Genomic DNA, 15,475 nt, shown 5'->3' on the forward strand with positions numbered 1-15,475 from the left:
TAGATGGAAACTTTTTTACATTTACAAGACATGAACCTATTGGTGTGTGTGGCCAAATTATCCCTGTAAGTTGGAACCATTTATGTAAAACACAAATGTTCCTGTTATAAATGGAAATGCTTTTGAAATTTTGTCTATGCAAATGCATTTGTGAAACCTTATGAGTCAGAAACGTTAAGTTCCTTAAAGACAGAGACTGTTCAGAGTACTTATCAAACTCTGCAACAGGGAGTTTTTAATCAGTCTGTCCCCTCCAAGCTTTTCTCTCTCCTTCATGTACAGGGAAAGAAAATAAATCTCAAAAGATTGACTGATCGATTGCTTTGAAAGACAGAACTACATTTTGTTGGAAGTGAAAGAATTAGAAATCAACAGCTGTGAGAGGGTAACATTTACAGCCTATAAGTAACAAGGTCTTTAGGACCTGGAATATCTGTTCTGCTCTGTACAGCATCCAGATAGCTGAATCTTATTTATGACTAAGACTTATTCACCATGTTCATGATACAAGTAACAGCAAAAAAATGTGTCTAATAAGCACAGTGATACTGAGCCATATGTTCTCAAGCTCCTGTTTGGAGTGTCTAAATTCCCAGTTTTGAAGTCACTTGTTTTACGTTAAGATTTAAAAGGCATACCTAAGTCTGAACATCCAAAACATTGAGCAACTCAACTTTTAAATGTATTTGTGAGGTCTACACAGCTTCAACCCATTGCTGTGAAAATAATTGCATACACTAGATGCTCCTAATCCACCCATCTCTTTGCACATAGTAGGTGTGGGCAGCCTGACCTGACCTGCTCAGCAACTTATGAGATTCTGAAAGAGTCATCTTGTCTGTCAGGTTTGTTCAGACATGTGAGCTCCACACATGTTCTGGGTGTCCTGAGTTTACAGATTTGCTATCTTTTCAGACCATCACATGGATTTTTAGAACATCACTGGAATATGGATTGAGCCTCCAGGAGAGCTTGGGAATCTGCTGATTTAGATTCTCTTCTAGGTCAGGCACAAGATATTTCAAGTAAAACACCCAGCCAAGATATACTAAAGAATTAGACACACTAAATGTGCATGTTGAAAGTATGAGCAGTTAGTACAAGGACTGGCTTTCCTTATAAAATATTCAAGGACTTCTGAGTATATCTCTGTTTTTTCTCCACTGAAATGTAAACCTACCACGTGGGAGGTTTTTACATAAAATAAAAACTTGGAGAACTAGGTGAACGCTGCAAAACACCCTTGCTAGCTCATCATTTCAATTTCCTTTCACTCACACAGTTCTACTTTAATGATAAAGATCTAGAAAACCCCATAATACCTTTGTGTTATTTGTGCTCCTGTTATTTTATGGATGGGGTAACATTAAAATGAGATAAGGAAAGAGATAAAGACCAGTTGCATGCATACTTCTCCAAGCCTTTCTAACATAATAGATAACTGTTAACTGCCTGTTTTTCTGACTTCCATAAAGGTAAGGCACACGGTATTTTTTTATGCCCGGATTCATGAGCTCAATGCTTCCAAAAACTATTAGAAATGTTCTCAAAGGAGCAAACCATTTTTACCAGGCCCTGATGCTTCTTAATATGTCGCCCAAGAGAGTCAACTGCTCTGCAGTCTGGCTGGGCTGACCACCGTAGAGAGCTGCCAGTGAAACTTCCATGGAAAAGGGCAGGGGCTGCATTACACATTATTACCTTTTCTGCCCTAGAAAATGGAACTGATGATGGATGTGATCATTTAAGTTAGCAAAACTCCCAATTTCACCACTAATCTACCAGCTTTCTGGAAGGCTTTGTAAGAGGAGCACACTTATTGTCTCTGCAGCTCTTAACTAAAACCTTGGATGCCCTGGACCCACATAAACCAAAATCACTTGTCTTTGTATAACAAAGCTTGCCAGTTGCTTTTTCAAAATATCTTCATTCTGAAAAGAGTTCAACAAAGAGTTCAACCACACAGTTGACAATTTGCACTAGTATTATAGAAAAAGCAAAGACATTTTGGTGATATAGTAGAAATAGGGTACACCTTCTCATCTGTTTTTCAGTGGAACTTCCCATTGGTTATGTTCATGTGGAAGATCGCCCCTGCCCTTTGTTGTGGAAATACAGTTGTTGTCAAACCAGCAGAACAAACTCCACTGACTGCCCTTTACATGGGATCCTTAATTAAAGAGGTAAGTCAGCAACAGCAGAGTGTTTTGCCCTTCTCAGAAATGTAAGAGTATACTGCAGCTGAAGTGCCACAGAGGTAATATAAGCCAGGCTATCCCCTGCATGTCTATCTCATTGCATGTCTGGCCTTGTACTATGGAACTTACCTTACTGTAAAGCAGTGAAGCAAATCCAGGGCAGAAGCATGCATATCTTTCTAGTTCACATACAAACACAAAAAAATACAAATAGCAATTCAGTAACTTAATTCTTTGGGAAATATATTTGTATTGCAAAAGCACAGTATGTTTCAAAGTCAAAAGCAAACAAAGAGTCAAGGACAGAGTACTTAGAGTCCGATGACAATAACTTTATTAACATAGTTATCACAGAAAAGGATCTGTTGATACAGCTAATTATTATTACATTTTAGTTGATCCAACTTTTCATCTACCTGGTTTTACTATTAACAGGGTGCTGCAAAAATGGACTGGTGACTGCTGCCAAACTTATGAACTCCCTTCACACAGAAACTGGGAGAATACACTTTGTGCTCTTGAACACAAGTTGTGTGGTGGTTTCTCTGATGTCTCCAGAGTTATGTTGACTATTGTGCCCAGCCCAGTAAACACCCAAAGAACAGTTAAATACTTTAGCTATCTTGCTTCCCAATGAAATCAACAAATGTAATCTAACATGTTTGAAGAGCTGTCACAGATGTCAATAATCACCAGCACAGTAACCTTGCAGAGTGTCAATGGAAATGACTTAGCACTTTTTATCATTCTGCTTCAAAACAATGATTCAGTAGAACACACTGACTGGTTATGAGTTAATATTTCACAAAAACTAACTGACTATCAGGAAGGAGCTAAGTCCTGCTGTTATTGCATCACATAGTAAATGCTATTATATAATATTGGGAAGGACAAATTGCTTTAGGAAAAAAAAAAAAAGGCAGAGATACTTTATTATACTTGTGAGTATCACAAGTATATTCCTCTGAAAACAAACGAACACAAACCAAACAGTTTCAAAGGGAAAGTAACTCAGCTCTTCTCTGAGTCTAACAAAATATCTGTACTGATATTCTGATTTCTTGAGAGTTCATAAGTGCGAATGTAATCAGTGCTCCATTTTGTGTCCATACTTAACACCAGGGTATTTTTGGCAAAATGCAAGATGATTCTCATTTTACCTATTCATTCATTGTTCAGCTGAATAGCAGCTTAAGTATGTAATTATTGAATGTTTTTGTTCTATTATCTGGTAGATATTGTGTAGCTTTAAAAAAAGACAGATATTTATCTTGTCAAGTCCTTTAAGATTTATTCACTCAAATCAAGCTGGGTTTTAATTTACGCCCAGATTACCCAAATAAAGTTGGAGCCCAAATCCCTGATAGTGATCTGAACCTTGCTGATCACTTCAGTAGTTGTTTTAGACTCATTTGAAGATTTAATTCTCTCCTTCTCAAATGTCCACATTAAAAAAAAAAAAAAAAAGTCATTTTGGTAATCCTCCCTATCCTTAATAGTCCTCACAAGACTCCTTTGCTTAGATGTAGAGAATAGCTTCTAATACAAACATGGAAAATAGATGCCCTAAGTAAGACAATGTGAATTAGCCCCATAAAAAATACTTTTCTTACTTTTTTTCTACAAAGTATGAATCACAATGTTAAGTAAATGGAAAGAACCTCATTATCTCATCAGTTCTAGGGCAAATATTAATCTGGAAAATTAATTGTTTGTAAGAAGCATTGATGAAAGGTATCTGAGCATGAACCTGTAAGGAACTAAAGTTATTTGAACAAAAGCAGTTGCTTGGTGTCCATAAGGCAGAATATGAGGCTTAGAAGCTGTAACTCACCAGCCAAAATTCACCATTTTCCAAATGAAAATAGAACCTTTGCATAGTCCTGTTTAATGCTAAAAAGAGACTCATCTAAATGATAACAAATGAGATACTATTTTAGGGGGACTCTTTGAATTCCATGCTTGCTCTGCTTTGTAAGTGCCATTGAGATCTAAGAGCTTCTTCAGAAGCCCACAGGAAATCCAGATACACATCCATGGAAATCTGCCTGACAAGCTCTTGGAAGAAAATAGCTCATTTTGTCTGTGAATGGAACATAAATAACATAGAATTGGTGGGAAACAATAGCTTTCATTTGGCCCACAGGAAAAGACCCTTTAAGCAGAAAATTTACAAGAAACTGGGACTGTGCATATCTCAGGTTACCAGCTTTTTCATGCTTGGTAGCTGACCTGCCTCTTTTGTGCTGTAAGCTCTCAGATTGCCCACTCTCTACTTCTAACCCACACCCAGAAGAAGAAGCAAAGACATTGAGTTGGAAGTATTATTTCCATCTTTTTTCTTGATAGAATTTCAGTGTTAGTCAGCAGATCATTAATTAATTCCATCTAGTGTGTGGGATAGTGAGTAGATGGTCCAAGGATGATTCAAATAGCTTTAATCAAGAAGATGTGAAATTAAGATATCTTTTTCTTCAAACACCTGACTGGGGAAGAAAATAAAAAATAAATGTATTCTTTGGCAATGGCACTGAAAAATAACTAAAATTATATGTTCTCTCTTTTTGAAAAAAGGACAGTTCAATAGCCTAAAAGATAGGTGAGGGAAAGAGGGTTACATGTGAGAATGAACATAGTTGTGAAAATGAACATATTTGGGGCTTTAGGGCTGAGAATAACTGTATGATTGAGAAAAGAAGTCTAGAGAACGGAACAGAGAAGTGAGACTAAATGAGACGTGTTCTTCTAGTCATCATCCTTTCCCAGGTTCACAGGGTTCTCTCTTCCATTTCAGGCAGGATTTCCACCTGGAGTTGTGAACATTGTGCCAGGCTTTGGACCCACTGCTGGAGCAGCGATTTCTTACCACATGGATATAGATAAAGTAGCTTTCACGGGCTCTACAGAGGTACTATAATGAATGAAAGAAAACATAAGCAGGAACTGAGCCTCCCTGATTCCCTGTAATGATTTAATGTCTAAAAAGTTCTGTGTAACTATTTAAACTTTTTTATTTCTTTTGGCTGCTGTTTACTTAAACAAAGTCTTCCTAATGATTTGTTGGTTATTATTAACTTTAAACATGTTTAAACAATGTTTGTATTGTAGAAAAACCCTTCAAACAAAGACACTCCACAAGATACAATGTGGAGATTTTTTGAGTTTTTTTGCTTTTCGTTTTTTTTTTTTTTTTTTTTTTTAATTATAAAAAATGCAAAAGCAGACTGTTTTCCATTCTTTTTAGCTTTAATAACAACAGGATGATATGAAAGTACTTCAGAAACCTTATTTAGGTGAGGTGATGGTGATGGAAAGAAAGGTCACTGTTAATTTTCCTAACCTTCACCCTGAAGAACTGTTAGCGATATGATTGAAGATTTTTCAGTGCAAGTATTACGTAACCAGATCCTTAACACAATACATTATATTATCTGTCTGTGTGAATTCTATATAGAAGAGCTCCCAAATGGTCTCTTAACTTCTTGGATATATACTCCAAAGATACATAGAACCACAGAATCATAGAATAGTTTGGGTTGGAAGGGACCTTAAATATCACCTAGTTCCAACCCTCCTGCCCTGAACAGGAGTAACTTCCATTAGACCAGGTTTCTCAAAGCCCTATCCAACCTGGTCTTGAACACTTCCAGAGATGAAGCATCGGCAATTCTGTGGACAACCTGTTCCTGTGCCTTACCACCCTCATGGTGAAGAACTATCTTCTTATAGCTAACATAAATCTGCCCTCTTTTAGCTTAAAGTCATTGCACCTTGTCGTATCATCACACACCCTTGTAAAAGGTCCCTCTCCATCTTTCTTATAGGTCCCCTTTAGGTACTGGAAAGTTGCTATAAAGTCCCCTTGAGCCTTCTCCAGGCTGAGCAATCCTAACCCTCTCAACCTGTCTTCATGTCAAGGATGAGTACACATTGAGTACAAGAGCTATATTTACTTTCAGAAATCTTTAGTTCTAAAGTAACAGGAAAAAAATCCAAAAACATGCTATCTGAGAAATACCCCACAGATGTTCCAAATGGATAGTAGCAACTGCAATTCCCATGCCTCAATGTCTTTCTAAAGGCAGATGGACCAAAGGATGTATTCATAGACATTGGTGACAGTCCTCTTCTTATGACAGTGTAATATAGCACCAAGAAACAAAGGTAAGAAAGTTGGCAGAGAAAGGATTACTACACATGGACAGTCACAGACCAAAGCCACAAGGACTACAAGTGTGTTTTTCCAGGACAGTTCGTATTAACAGGAGTATCTCCAAGGGAAAATCTTCTATAAGACATTCCTACTTTGTAGATTGCAAATCACATGCACCCTGATTTTTTTTTTTTCCTTCTAAATTTATTTTTATTTCTATTATTACTGAGATGGCAGAGAACTATGAAGTGATTTTCACTTTCGAGGAACTCAGAGGTCATAATAAGTTTTTTAAGATGAAACTGTATTCTTCCTCCCTTTTAGGTTGGCAAACTTATTAAAGAAGCAGCAGGGAAGAGCAATCTGAAGAGAGTTACATTGGAACTTGGAGGAAAAAGTCCTAATATTATATTTGCAGACGCAGACTGTTAGTAGAATTTTTATTATATAAACCTACAACTTTCGCAAGTGCCATGTTCTTTTTCCTTGTCAGTAAATTACTTGTACCCATTTAATGAAGGAGTGATTCTTAAGGTTTTCCGGTCACACCATAGTTTAAGGTTAGACTGCCTCCAAAAACTGGTGGGCGCTAAATAGATATGAACGTCTGACAACCTGTCGAGGTTACCCCTTAAGGGTGTAATTAAGGATTATCCTAATGTGACACAAATGCAGAACCAAAGCAAATACATAGATTTTATGCAGGTTTATTAACTTTCTAGCTGAATACTCCTCTTCATATTTTTGATAAGGCAAATCATGTTGAATCTTTATTTCACAAAGAAGAGTTGAATGTGTTTTTCTAGGTGTACTGTACTATTTTTGATGAGTAGTTTGGTACATAAGTAAATGGATGAATATTTGTATTTTAAAGGACCATATAAAAAATCCAAAATAGGAAGTGAGAAGAAATGATGAAGATTTGTAAAGAATTTATGACATGACAATTCAAGTGTGTTATCTGATGAATTCTGCATTGCTTTTCAGTGGACACCGCTGTGGAATTTGCACATATTGGTTTGTTCTACCACCAGGGACAGTGTTGTGTAGCAGGATCTAGAATTTTTGTGGAAGAGCCTATTTATGATGAGTTTGTTCGTCGGAGCATTGAACGAGCAAAGAAGTACACCCTTGGGAATCCTCTTTTGCCTGGTGTACAGCAAGGCCCTCAAGTAAGCGATGTTATATGTTTCCAATATAATTGTGACATGACATAACAGCTTAATGTACTTCTATTATTGTACTTCTAATGCAACAATGTACAACCTATTATTGCATTAGTATCAAGGCTAAGTTCAGTTGTCTTGTGGTTAGTCTGGTGGACCAGGAGGAATAAACTGGACTGATGGATGTTTGTGTCACTATCATAGGACTAAGGGTGAGATTTCTCTCTCCTCTCCTCTCCTCTCCTCTCCTCTCCTCTCCTCTCCTCTCCTCTCCTCTCCTCTCCTCTCCTCTCCTCTCCTCTCCTCTCCTCTCCTCTCCTCTCCTCTCCTCTCCTCTCCTCTCCTCTCCTCTCCTCTCCTCTCCTCTCCTCTCCTCTCCTCTCCTCTCCTCTCCTCTCCTCTCCTCTCCTCTCCTCTCCTCTGTATTGTTCAGCTAATACAACACTAACAAAAAAAAAAAAACAGAAAGAAAGAAAGAAAAAAGCTTTACCATTGAGTTTTTCTCAACATAAGTGTTGTCTTGTACATAATTTGCCCTCAGACCTGAAGTGGTGATCCATTGATTTGGAGAGGGGATGAGAGAAAATGATGTGCAATCAGTTTCTAGTCCTCATTTATGCTATTTCCTATTATCCACTTTGTCACTGAAAACTATAAGGGGTTAGAGAAATACAAGCCCCTATTGTACTACCACAATAAAGATCTCTTCCAACCAAACACCATGCATTTTGTTATGCTATAGAGCCAGTCTGCATTATGTTTGGCATATGTTGAACTTTTTGGTAGGCGTAGGAGCATGAAGGGGCAGAGGTTAGCTTCATACAATAAACAATCTAACATCTGTGTTTCTCAAATCGAAAATGTAAGTGCCTTTATACCACTAATAAAATGAATAAACTGATAACAACACTGAATTTCAGTTACATTTTAAGGTTGCTTTTCAACTTCCTTTAGTAGTATAAGAAAACAATATGGCCAGTCTACCAGACCTAGTGAAGTATAAAAGAGTCTTGCTGGCTAAATCAAGCACTCTGCTGTTTTTGCAGCATTAAGCTCAGGAAGTAAGAGGAGTAGGAGAAGTATAAACACATTAATTTTATAGATTTTTTATTTGCTTTTTTAAAAAAGAAAAACAGCATATCAGTCCTTCTAGGGCTGATTCTTTTATGACAGAATTTGTGATAACTGGTCTATCTGAGAAAAGACTGCAAAGTTTTGAGAAGTTAGTGACAGAAATATTTGCAGGGCTCTCCAGATGTTCCACTTCAACACCTGCAACTCAACAAAACTGGATCATTGTTAGATTTTGGTTAATGAGTTAGAAGAACAATTCAGTGTGTGCTGTTTTCATCTCTGTATTATATTTTCATTTAGATTGATAAGGAGCAGTTTCAAAAAATACTTGAGCTAATTGAAAGTGGGAAAAAAGAAGGAGCCAAACTGGAATGTGGAGGAGGTCCATGGGGAGACAAAGGTTACTTCATCCAGCCCACAGTTTTTTCTAATGTTACAGATGATATGCGTATCGCCAAAGAAGAGGTAAATACATTTTTGGCAGTCTGTACTCTCATTGGAGATTGTCTGTTTAAATGTCTGTGCTAAATATCCATTTGGAATGTAAAGTGGCTACATAGAAACATTCTTAGTAAATATGTAGTTCCATCCTGGTGGTGTTTAAAATGCTTTTCTCAGTTTCTGATGCCCATTTTAGCAACTCAGTGGATGTCAGGGGGGCTGGTGTGCCAACAAAGGCTTGAGCTTAAACTGGTAGTACATAAAAGTGCTGAGATTTGGACTGTTTACATTACTCCATACTGCCCATGTCTGATGTATTGGAGTCATGATAACCTGTAGGAACCTTGAAAGCACAGCTTGTGAATGATTTACACTGCCTAAGGAGTCCCTTAATTTGGGATTTGGACACAATATGCACTAAACAGCTACTTTGCAATAAGAAAAAGTAGTTAGATTGTGCTTCCACAGGCATTTTGTTGGTAACTACAGCAAAACAGAGTTTTGCCTCTGCAGGGCTGTTTAACCTAGATCAGTTTGCAGATGTGTCTACACAGCATTGAAGGAACTTTTGCTGACCCAACTAAAGTAGCAGTGCCAAGGTAGCAGTGATCATCTGCAAGGAATGACAGAGGGTCATGAGTGCAGAGCTGTTATGCCATTGAGAAAAAGAGTTCTGTAATCACAGTCTCAAAGTCCATGTCCAAAGTTCTCTTCTCCATGTTTTTTTGAATTCATCTCGATTAATAACTGCTGCAATCGTGCTGCAATTGGTGTCCATTATAGTTCTTAAGAAAGCTCCTTCCAAATTGTTACAAATCTAGATGTTGCTTTATATAGCCAGCAGCACTGCTCATGCAGTCTGCTGAACATATCTAGAACCTTCAGCAAGAGTCAACAGGCTGACTTAACATGAACATCAGAGCATCTAGAATTAATTGTGAAGGGGAGAGTGCCGTAAAACAGGAGATAGGTGTATGACAAATAATTTAGATTGTTTCTGCTGGTCTGGGTGTCAGGTAGGAAACTACACAGTAGTATGTTTCTTCACAGATTGGTTAGCTTCCTTTGAGTCAGCAGTACAAGCACTGCTTCTTTCACACTGTTTTGAGTGTATTGAACAATGAAATACCATACAACCAAGGCAATTCATCAAATATCCAGGTTCTGAAAGACAAAGCTTGAACAGCGGGGGAATGTTCAGTGATTTTCTGATCTGTGTAAATCAGTCCCTGCAACTGTAGTTAGAAACTAGCACTAAACATTTTCCAGGAAAAAGAAGTTGAAAGGTCATGATCCATGGAATGGAAGTAATTATATGTGGTAATGCCCACCTGTCGTCGACAGACTTGGCACTGTGTGATGGTCATGGGTATCTTTGACTGAGAACACAGTGTGATAGTAGTGGGAAAACTGAGCCTGAAGGACTATTATCTCACGTAACACCCATATGGAAAGCAGAAATATTTATTTCGCCTAGTGTACATGTCCAGTTGTGCAGCTACCTGCAGAGATTAAAGTTGAATAGAAAGTCCAGGAGAAGGAAGAGCTTAAGATCTTAACTCTAAAACTGGAGTTTGCCAAAAAAAATATCAGTTCATTGGTAACAGCCACAGGTGTGTAAAGATTGTGACTCCATGATAACTCCAGTTATGGTGGGTGTCTTTTCACCTTTATTTATTTGTTTTCATAATTTTTTTTTTTTTTTCTTGATTTATTGTTTTATCAATCATTTTACAATAGGCATACTACAACACTACAAAAATCTTATCTTTATGTGAATTTATAATCCTTTCTAGAGCTCTGTTATGAGATGTATACTCTTGTCTGAATGAATTCAAGAATAAGGTCATCTGACAGAAATATTTTTTAAAAATATAAATTATTTACAATAGTAAACTATCTTAGTTCACTTCTTATATTTACATGTGTCTGAAACAGATATTTGGACCTGTTCAACAAATCATGAAGTTTAAAACTGCAGATGAAGTTATCAAGAGGGCAAATAACACTACTTATGGCTTAGCAGCAGCAGTTTTTACCAAAGACATGGATAAAGCACTGACGTTTGCAGCTGCTCTTCAAGCTGGAACAGTATGGTACATAATAGCTTTTTAATTCTTCCAATGGCAGTAACTGTAAGATATTTTAGTAATTCTTTGAGTAGTATACTTTTATATTTGAATTTGTTGTCATCTTTAGAAAGGTAGATCAATGCCATCCTCCTGTGTCTCTCTTTCCATCACTGTTCTGTTCTTAAAGTGCTATTAAATAAATACTTATTTTACATCTTCACACAACTGTCCTGTAAACTTCGTCTGAAAAAGTAAGCTGTCTTGTTGAAAAGGAAAGGAGACAAAACAAAATACAATGAGAGTATCACTTTACTTTCTATTCTGTATCTGAGAATAGCCCACTACATACTTAATTTGTAGGCATCATTTTTTTGTTCTGTATAAAGAAATGAATTATCTGAAGTTCTGTGGCTATTAACATGGGCAGAAAACCTACTTGTGATGGAAAAGATTGATAAAATGTGGTTAAAAAAAAGTAAGGAAACACAACCAGGGGAGAACTGGTACAAGTACAAGGGCAACTGTTTTCAGAAATGGAAAAGAACAAGGTAACCCATACAGAGCTAGAAAGGCAAAGGCTAAGAGATGCAAGAATGAAAGCTTGGAAGAATAGCAGACTGAATCTAGTTACTATCACTGACAGATACCTGCATTTCCCTGCAGTTACATCAGTTCATCAGAAAGAGATCTAAATATACACTGAAGACATTCTGAATTTGCCTATTGGAAGTGTAGCTGCAGAAGACCTAACTATGACTTGTCTCTGATTTAACAACTTATACACTAGTTAGGAAGAAAATTTATTATAATTATCAGAGAAAGATATGACTGTCACTCTGCTTGAGGACCCTTCATGAGTGTTAGAAACCTGATCATAAGTGTAGTTTGTGGTAATACTTTGTTTCTCTGAACCTTGAATTACACATATTTTTGCAAATATATTACTATATATTACTATATAGTTTGTAAATATGATCATAGTTTTTTTATAGTCAACAGAAAAACATTGATTTTTCAGAGTGAAAAAAAGTTGTTCTGTGATATCAGAAGTAATTTTTCTGTCCTTCCAGGATTAATTGTTACAGTGCACTGTCTGCTCATTGTCCTTTTGGAGGATTTAAGATGTCAGGAAATGGACGAGAAATGTAAGTAAATACTTTTTAAAATGTAGATTCACCAGAATTGCAAAACAAATTTCCAAAATCCAAATTCAAGCTCATTTATAACTAGGATGCCCAGTTTGAGATTTTGTCAAATTACTCTATATAGTGTTCAGGGACTTCATGTTGTCAGAGGCAATGTCAAGCAAATCATTTCCCTATAAAACAAATAGGAAAATTACTTAGATACATACTTTTTCAAATTCACCATTTTTAGTAGCTTGTGGTCTACTGATTTGTAAAACTGATCATTGTGTTTATGGTTTACAGGTTTTGCATATATGTAGAAAGTGTCATTTGCATGAAGAGATAAATGTGTATAGTTTATGGAATTCCCTTTAGATGCTAGGTTTTCGAAAACATGAGGCATTTAAAAATAATTAATTTAAACAAAAGCTTTCAGTTTAAAATAACGTTTTTACAGTATGTTCCAGCACGGTCAAAAGTTATAACAAAACTAGTCCTCTGTTGTCTTCAGCCTTTGATCTTTTCCCAAACTAGAGATGGAGGAGTATACAGAAATGATAAGCTAATCAAATTATTTCAGAGTTCCAAGATTTAGTCCAGATTCAATTTGAATCATGTCCTGTCTAACCTGTATTCATCCTGACCTTCCTATTAGCAAGAGAATCATGTCACATGTTACATATCAAAACATTTCATATCATACCTGTTCATTACATTCTATAGAATTAGGTCTTTTCAGTTTCTTTGGAACATAAATCACAATCAGCCATTTTTTAAGTATTTTGTCAAGTAATTTGTCATATATCTGGGAAGAACAAATTATTTTTAAAGCAACATATAAAATTCAAAATGTGTAAATTTTCCCTTTAATTAAACCAAATGCATAGTACTTTTGATGAATAATGAAAGTACTTAAAAAATGAATGTGCTGGTGAATTGTTTCAGAGCTTCTTTTTCTCTTTTTTGTATTTTTTTTTTTTTAAGAGATAAATGGTAGAGTTTTCATGGTTGCTCATCACTGGACTCAATCTGCTCCTGATGGCAAAGCTCCCACTGACTTCAAAGGAAATAGAGTTATACCAATGCTGAGAGCTTTAGAAAATATCAAAATGAAAACAAGAAAAAACTATAATTTAGGCCATTACTATCAAGGACTGTTTTGCATTTACTGAATGCCAAAAACTGACATATCATCAATTCCGAATTACAGCCTTCTGCAGAAATATTTTGGGTATTTCTTTGCTGGAAATAACACGAAAACAATAATAGTCTATGATAAAAATTAATATTCTCTGTAACAATGTATTTTGAAGGAGTTAAGCTTTTGTGAAAATGAAGTCTTTCCTAATGTTCCATTCAAAATCACAATTAGTAGAGCAATAAGAATATTCCTGCTAGAGGGCAAGGAAGGAAATAGCACCAGATAGATGTCTACCATGGAAAATATTCTGTGAACATGTGGCAATCAATTTTAGAGGAGATGGAAATACGCATGAAACAAGTTCACTGAAATAATCAGGAGGTCCGAGTGTCAAGCCACTGAGTTCCCTGAATCCCAGAATAAAATCCCCTGTATAATTCTTGGAACGATAATACCATTATGAATTAAATGGCTGAATGTCACAAACTAACAGAAAGCCACTTAAAAAGTGGAGAGAATCAGTAAACATTTACCCACAGCACAAGAGTCCTGATCACAGATTTCTGTTTTGCTTACAGATTTATCTAGTAAAAGGGCGATAAGAAATGGATAACATACTGTAACAAACCCTTGTTCTATAAAACAGTCACTTATGTCTGAAGAGTTTGACTGCATCAGATGTCAAACATCGAGGCACACAAGCATACTTCATCTCATATGTGAAACATAGAGGTGGAATCATGTTAATAACATGTCAGTAAAATTTAAATGTTTTTCACTGTCTGGGAGATTTCATAGTGGATTAATTGTGTCCCTCATTTACATGAGATGAAGCACCTATTCTTTCACTTAGGAGAAAACTCAACATCAGAGGAAAGCATTTGAAAATAACTTGTTGAGCATGCCTGTGAAGACCTAACAATGTGTCTGCTTTGGTGCACAGAAAGCCGGTTTAGCAATGCATTAAGTTGATTAAACATCATTATTTTGCACAGAAATGAAATTGCTCTCTCTCCTACTTTTCTCAAGAGACAGTTACTGTAACTTTTTGAAAGGCTTCCAGCAGCAGTCTAGCTGCACAGATGTCTTCCGAATATGTATAGTATACCTGTTATACATCTGTCTAATCGTACAACACCACCGAAAATCCCATCCAGGCCATAACTCATATAAAAAGCATTAGCATAAATAATCCACTTGGTTCTCTTTTATCTAGGGGAGAATATGGCCTTCATGAATACACAGAAGTTAAGACTGTCACAATCAAAATCCCACAGAAGAACTCATAATGCTGCTTGAGGTACAGAGCGAATCTGAAAAGGGGATCTTCAAATGCAATCTTCAAAAGAATCTGAAAAGGGGATCTGAATTCTGAAGAACTATTCATTAAACTTTTTGCTTTCTGATTCTATAAGAGGTACTTGCTTACATTAAAAATATAAAGAATAATACAGAAACGTGACTAACTGAGAAAATGAAAACTTAAGGTCTGGTGCATAGCTCACCAATTTTGTAATTCATGTTCAGGAAGAACTGTTTTTCATTTTCAGTGGAAAGTCTCTGTAGTGCTATTAAAATGTTCCTTTTTCGATATATCCAACAGGAACAGTTTGAATTTATGTGCTCTTCTAAATGTTAGATGACAGCTCTCTTTGCATTTTCTTTCTGGCCTTAAAAAAGCACTTATGAGTAATTAGAAGATAGATACTTTTCCATGTCTTTCAAAAATAATAGGCTTTTTCTAGATATATTTCTTAGACTACTGAATTTGTTTATTATACCACACAAATGTAATCTGGATAATATTAACCAATATTAAAATCCACTTTCAAAACGTAGTATTGCTCCTTTTGATAGTCTTTTCTATTACACTGGTTTACACCTGGGCACTATGAATCCTTAAAGAGACACTACTTTCTCCACCCTGTGTTTAGGTCATCAGAAGCATACTATATTGGCTATATGGAAACTAAATATGTTAATTATTTGACAGTATTATAAATAGAAAAATGTGAACACACAGAACACTGGATAATTTGCAAAGAGCCAGCACTTGTTTTTGTAATGATAAGTATATAAAAAAATTCTGAAGAGATAACATGC

At 36.1% G+C, this 15,475-nt stretch overlaps 1 protein-coding gene across 2 annotated transcripts in view; it reads left to right on the top strand.

Annotated features, from left to right (window-relative positions):
* The window catches only part of ALDH1A1 (aldehyde dehydrogenase 1 family member A1), a 33,703-nt gene extending 18,493 nt beyond the window's left edge, over positions 1-15,210 (top strand). For both annotated transcript variants that reach the window (XM_065860619.2, XM_071802079.1), the window contains 9 exons: positions 4-65; positions 2,055-2,183; positions 4,993-5,106; positions 6,676-6,778; positions 7,339-7,523; positions 8,892-9,056; positions 10,971-11,128; positions 12,175-12,249; positions 14,589-15,210. In XM_065860619.2, the coding sequence (XP_065716691.1) occupies positions 4-65; positions 2,055-2,183; positions 4,993-5,106; positions 6,676-6,778; positions 7,339-7,523; positions 8,892-9,056; positions 10,971-11,128; positions 12,175-12,249; positions 14,589-14,661 (1,064 nt within the window). In that variant the 3' untranslated portion in view covers positions 14,662-15,210. The remainder of the gene's footprint in view (positions 1-3; positions 66-2,054; positions 2,184-4,992; positions 5,107-6,675; positions 6,779-7,338; positions 7,524-8,891; positions 9,057-10,970; positions 11,129-12,174; positions 12,250-14,588) is intronic.
* The last annotated feature ends 265 nt before the right edge of the window (positions 15,211-15,475 follow it).

Source organism: Patagioenas fasciata, chromosome Z (assembly GCF_037038585.1).
Source record: "Patagioenas fasciata isolate bPatFas1 chromosome Z, bPatFas1.hap1, whole genome shotgun sequence".
NCBI lineage: Eukaryota > Metazoa > Chordata > Aves > Columbiformes > Columbidae > Patagioenas > Patagioenas fasciata.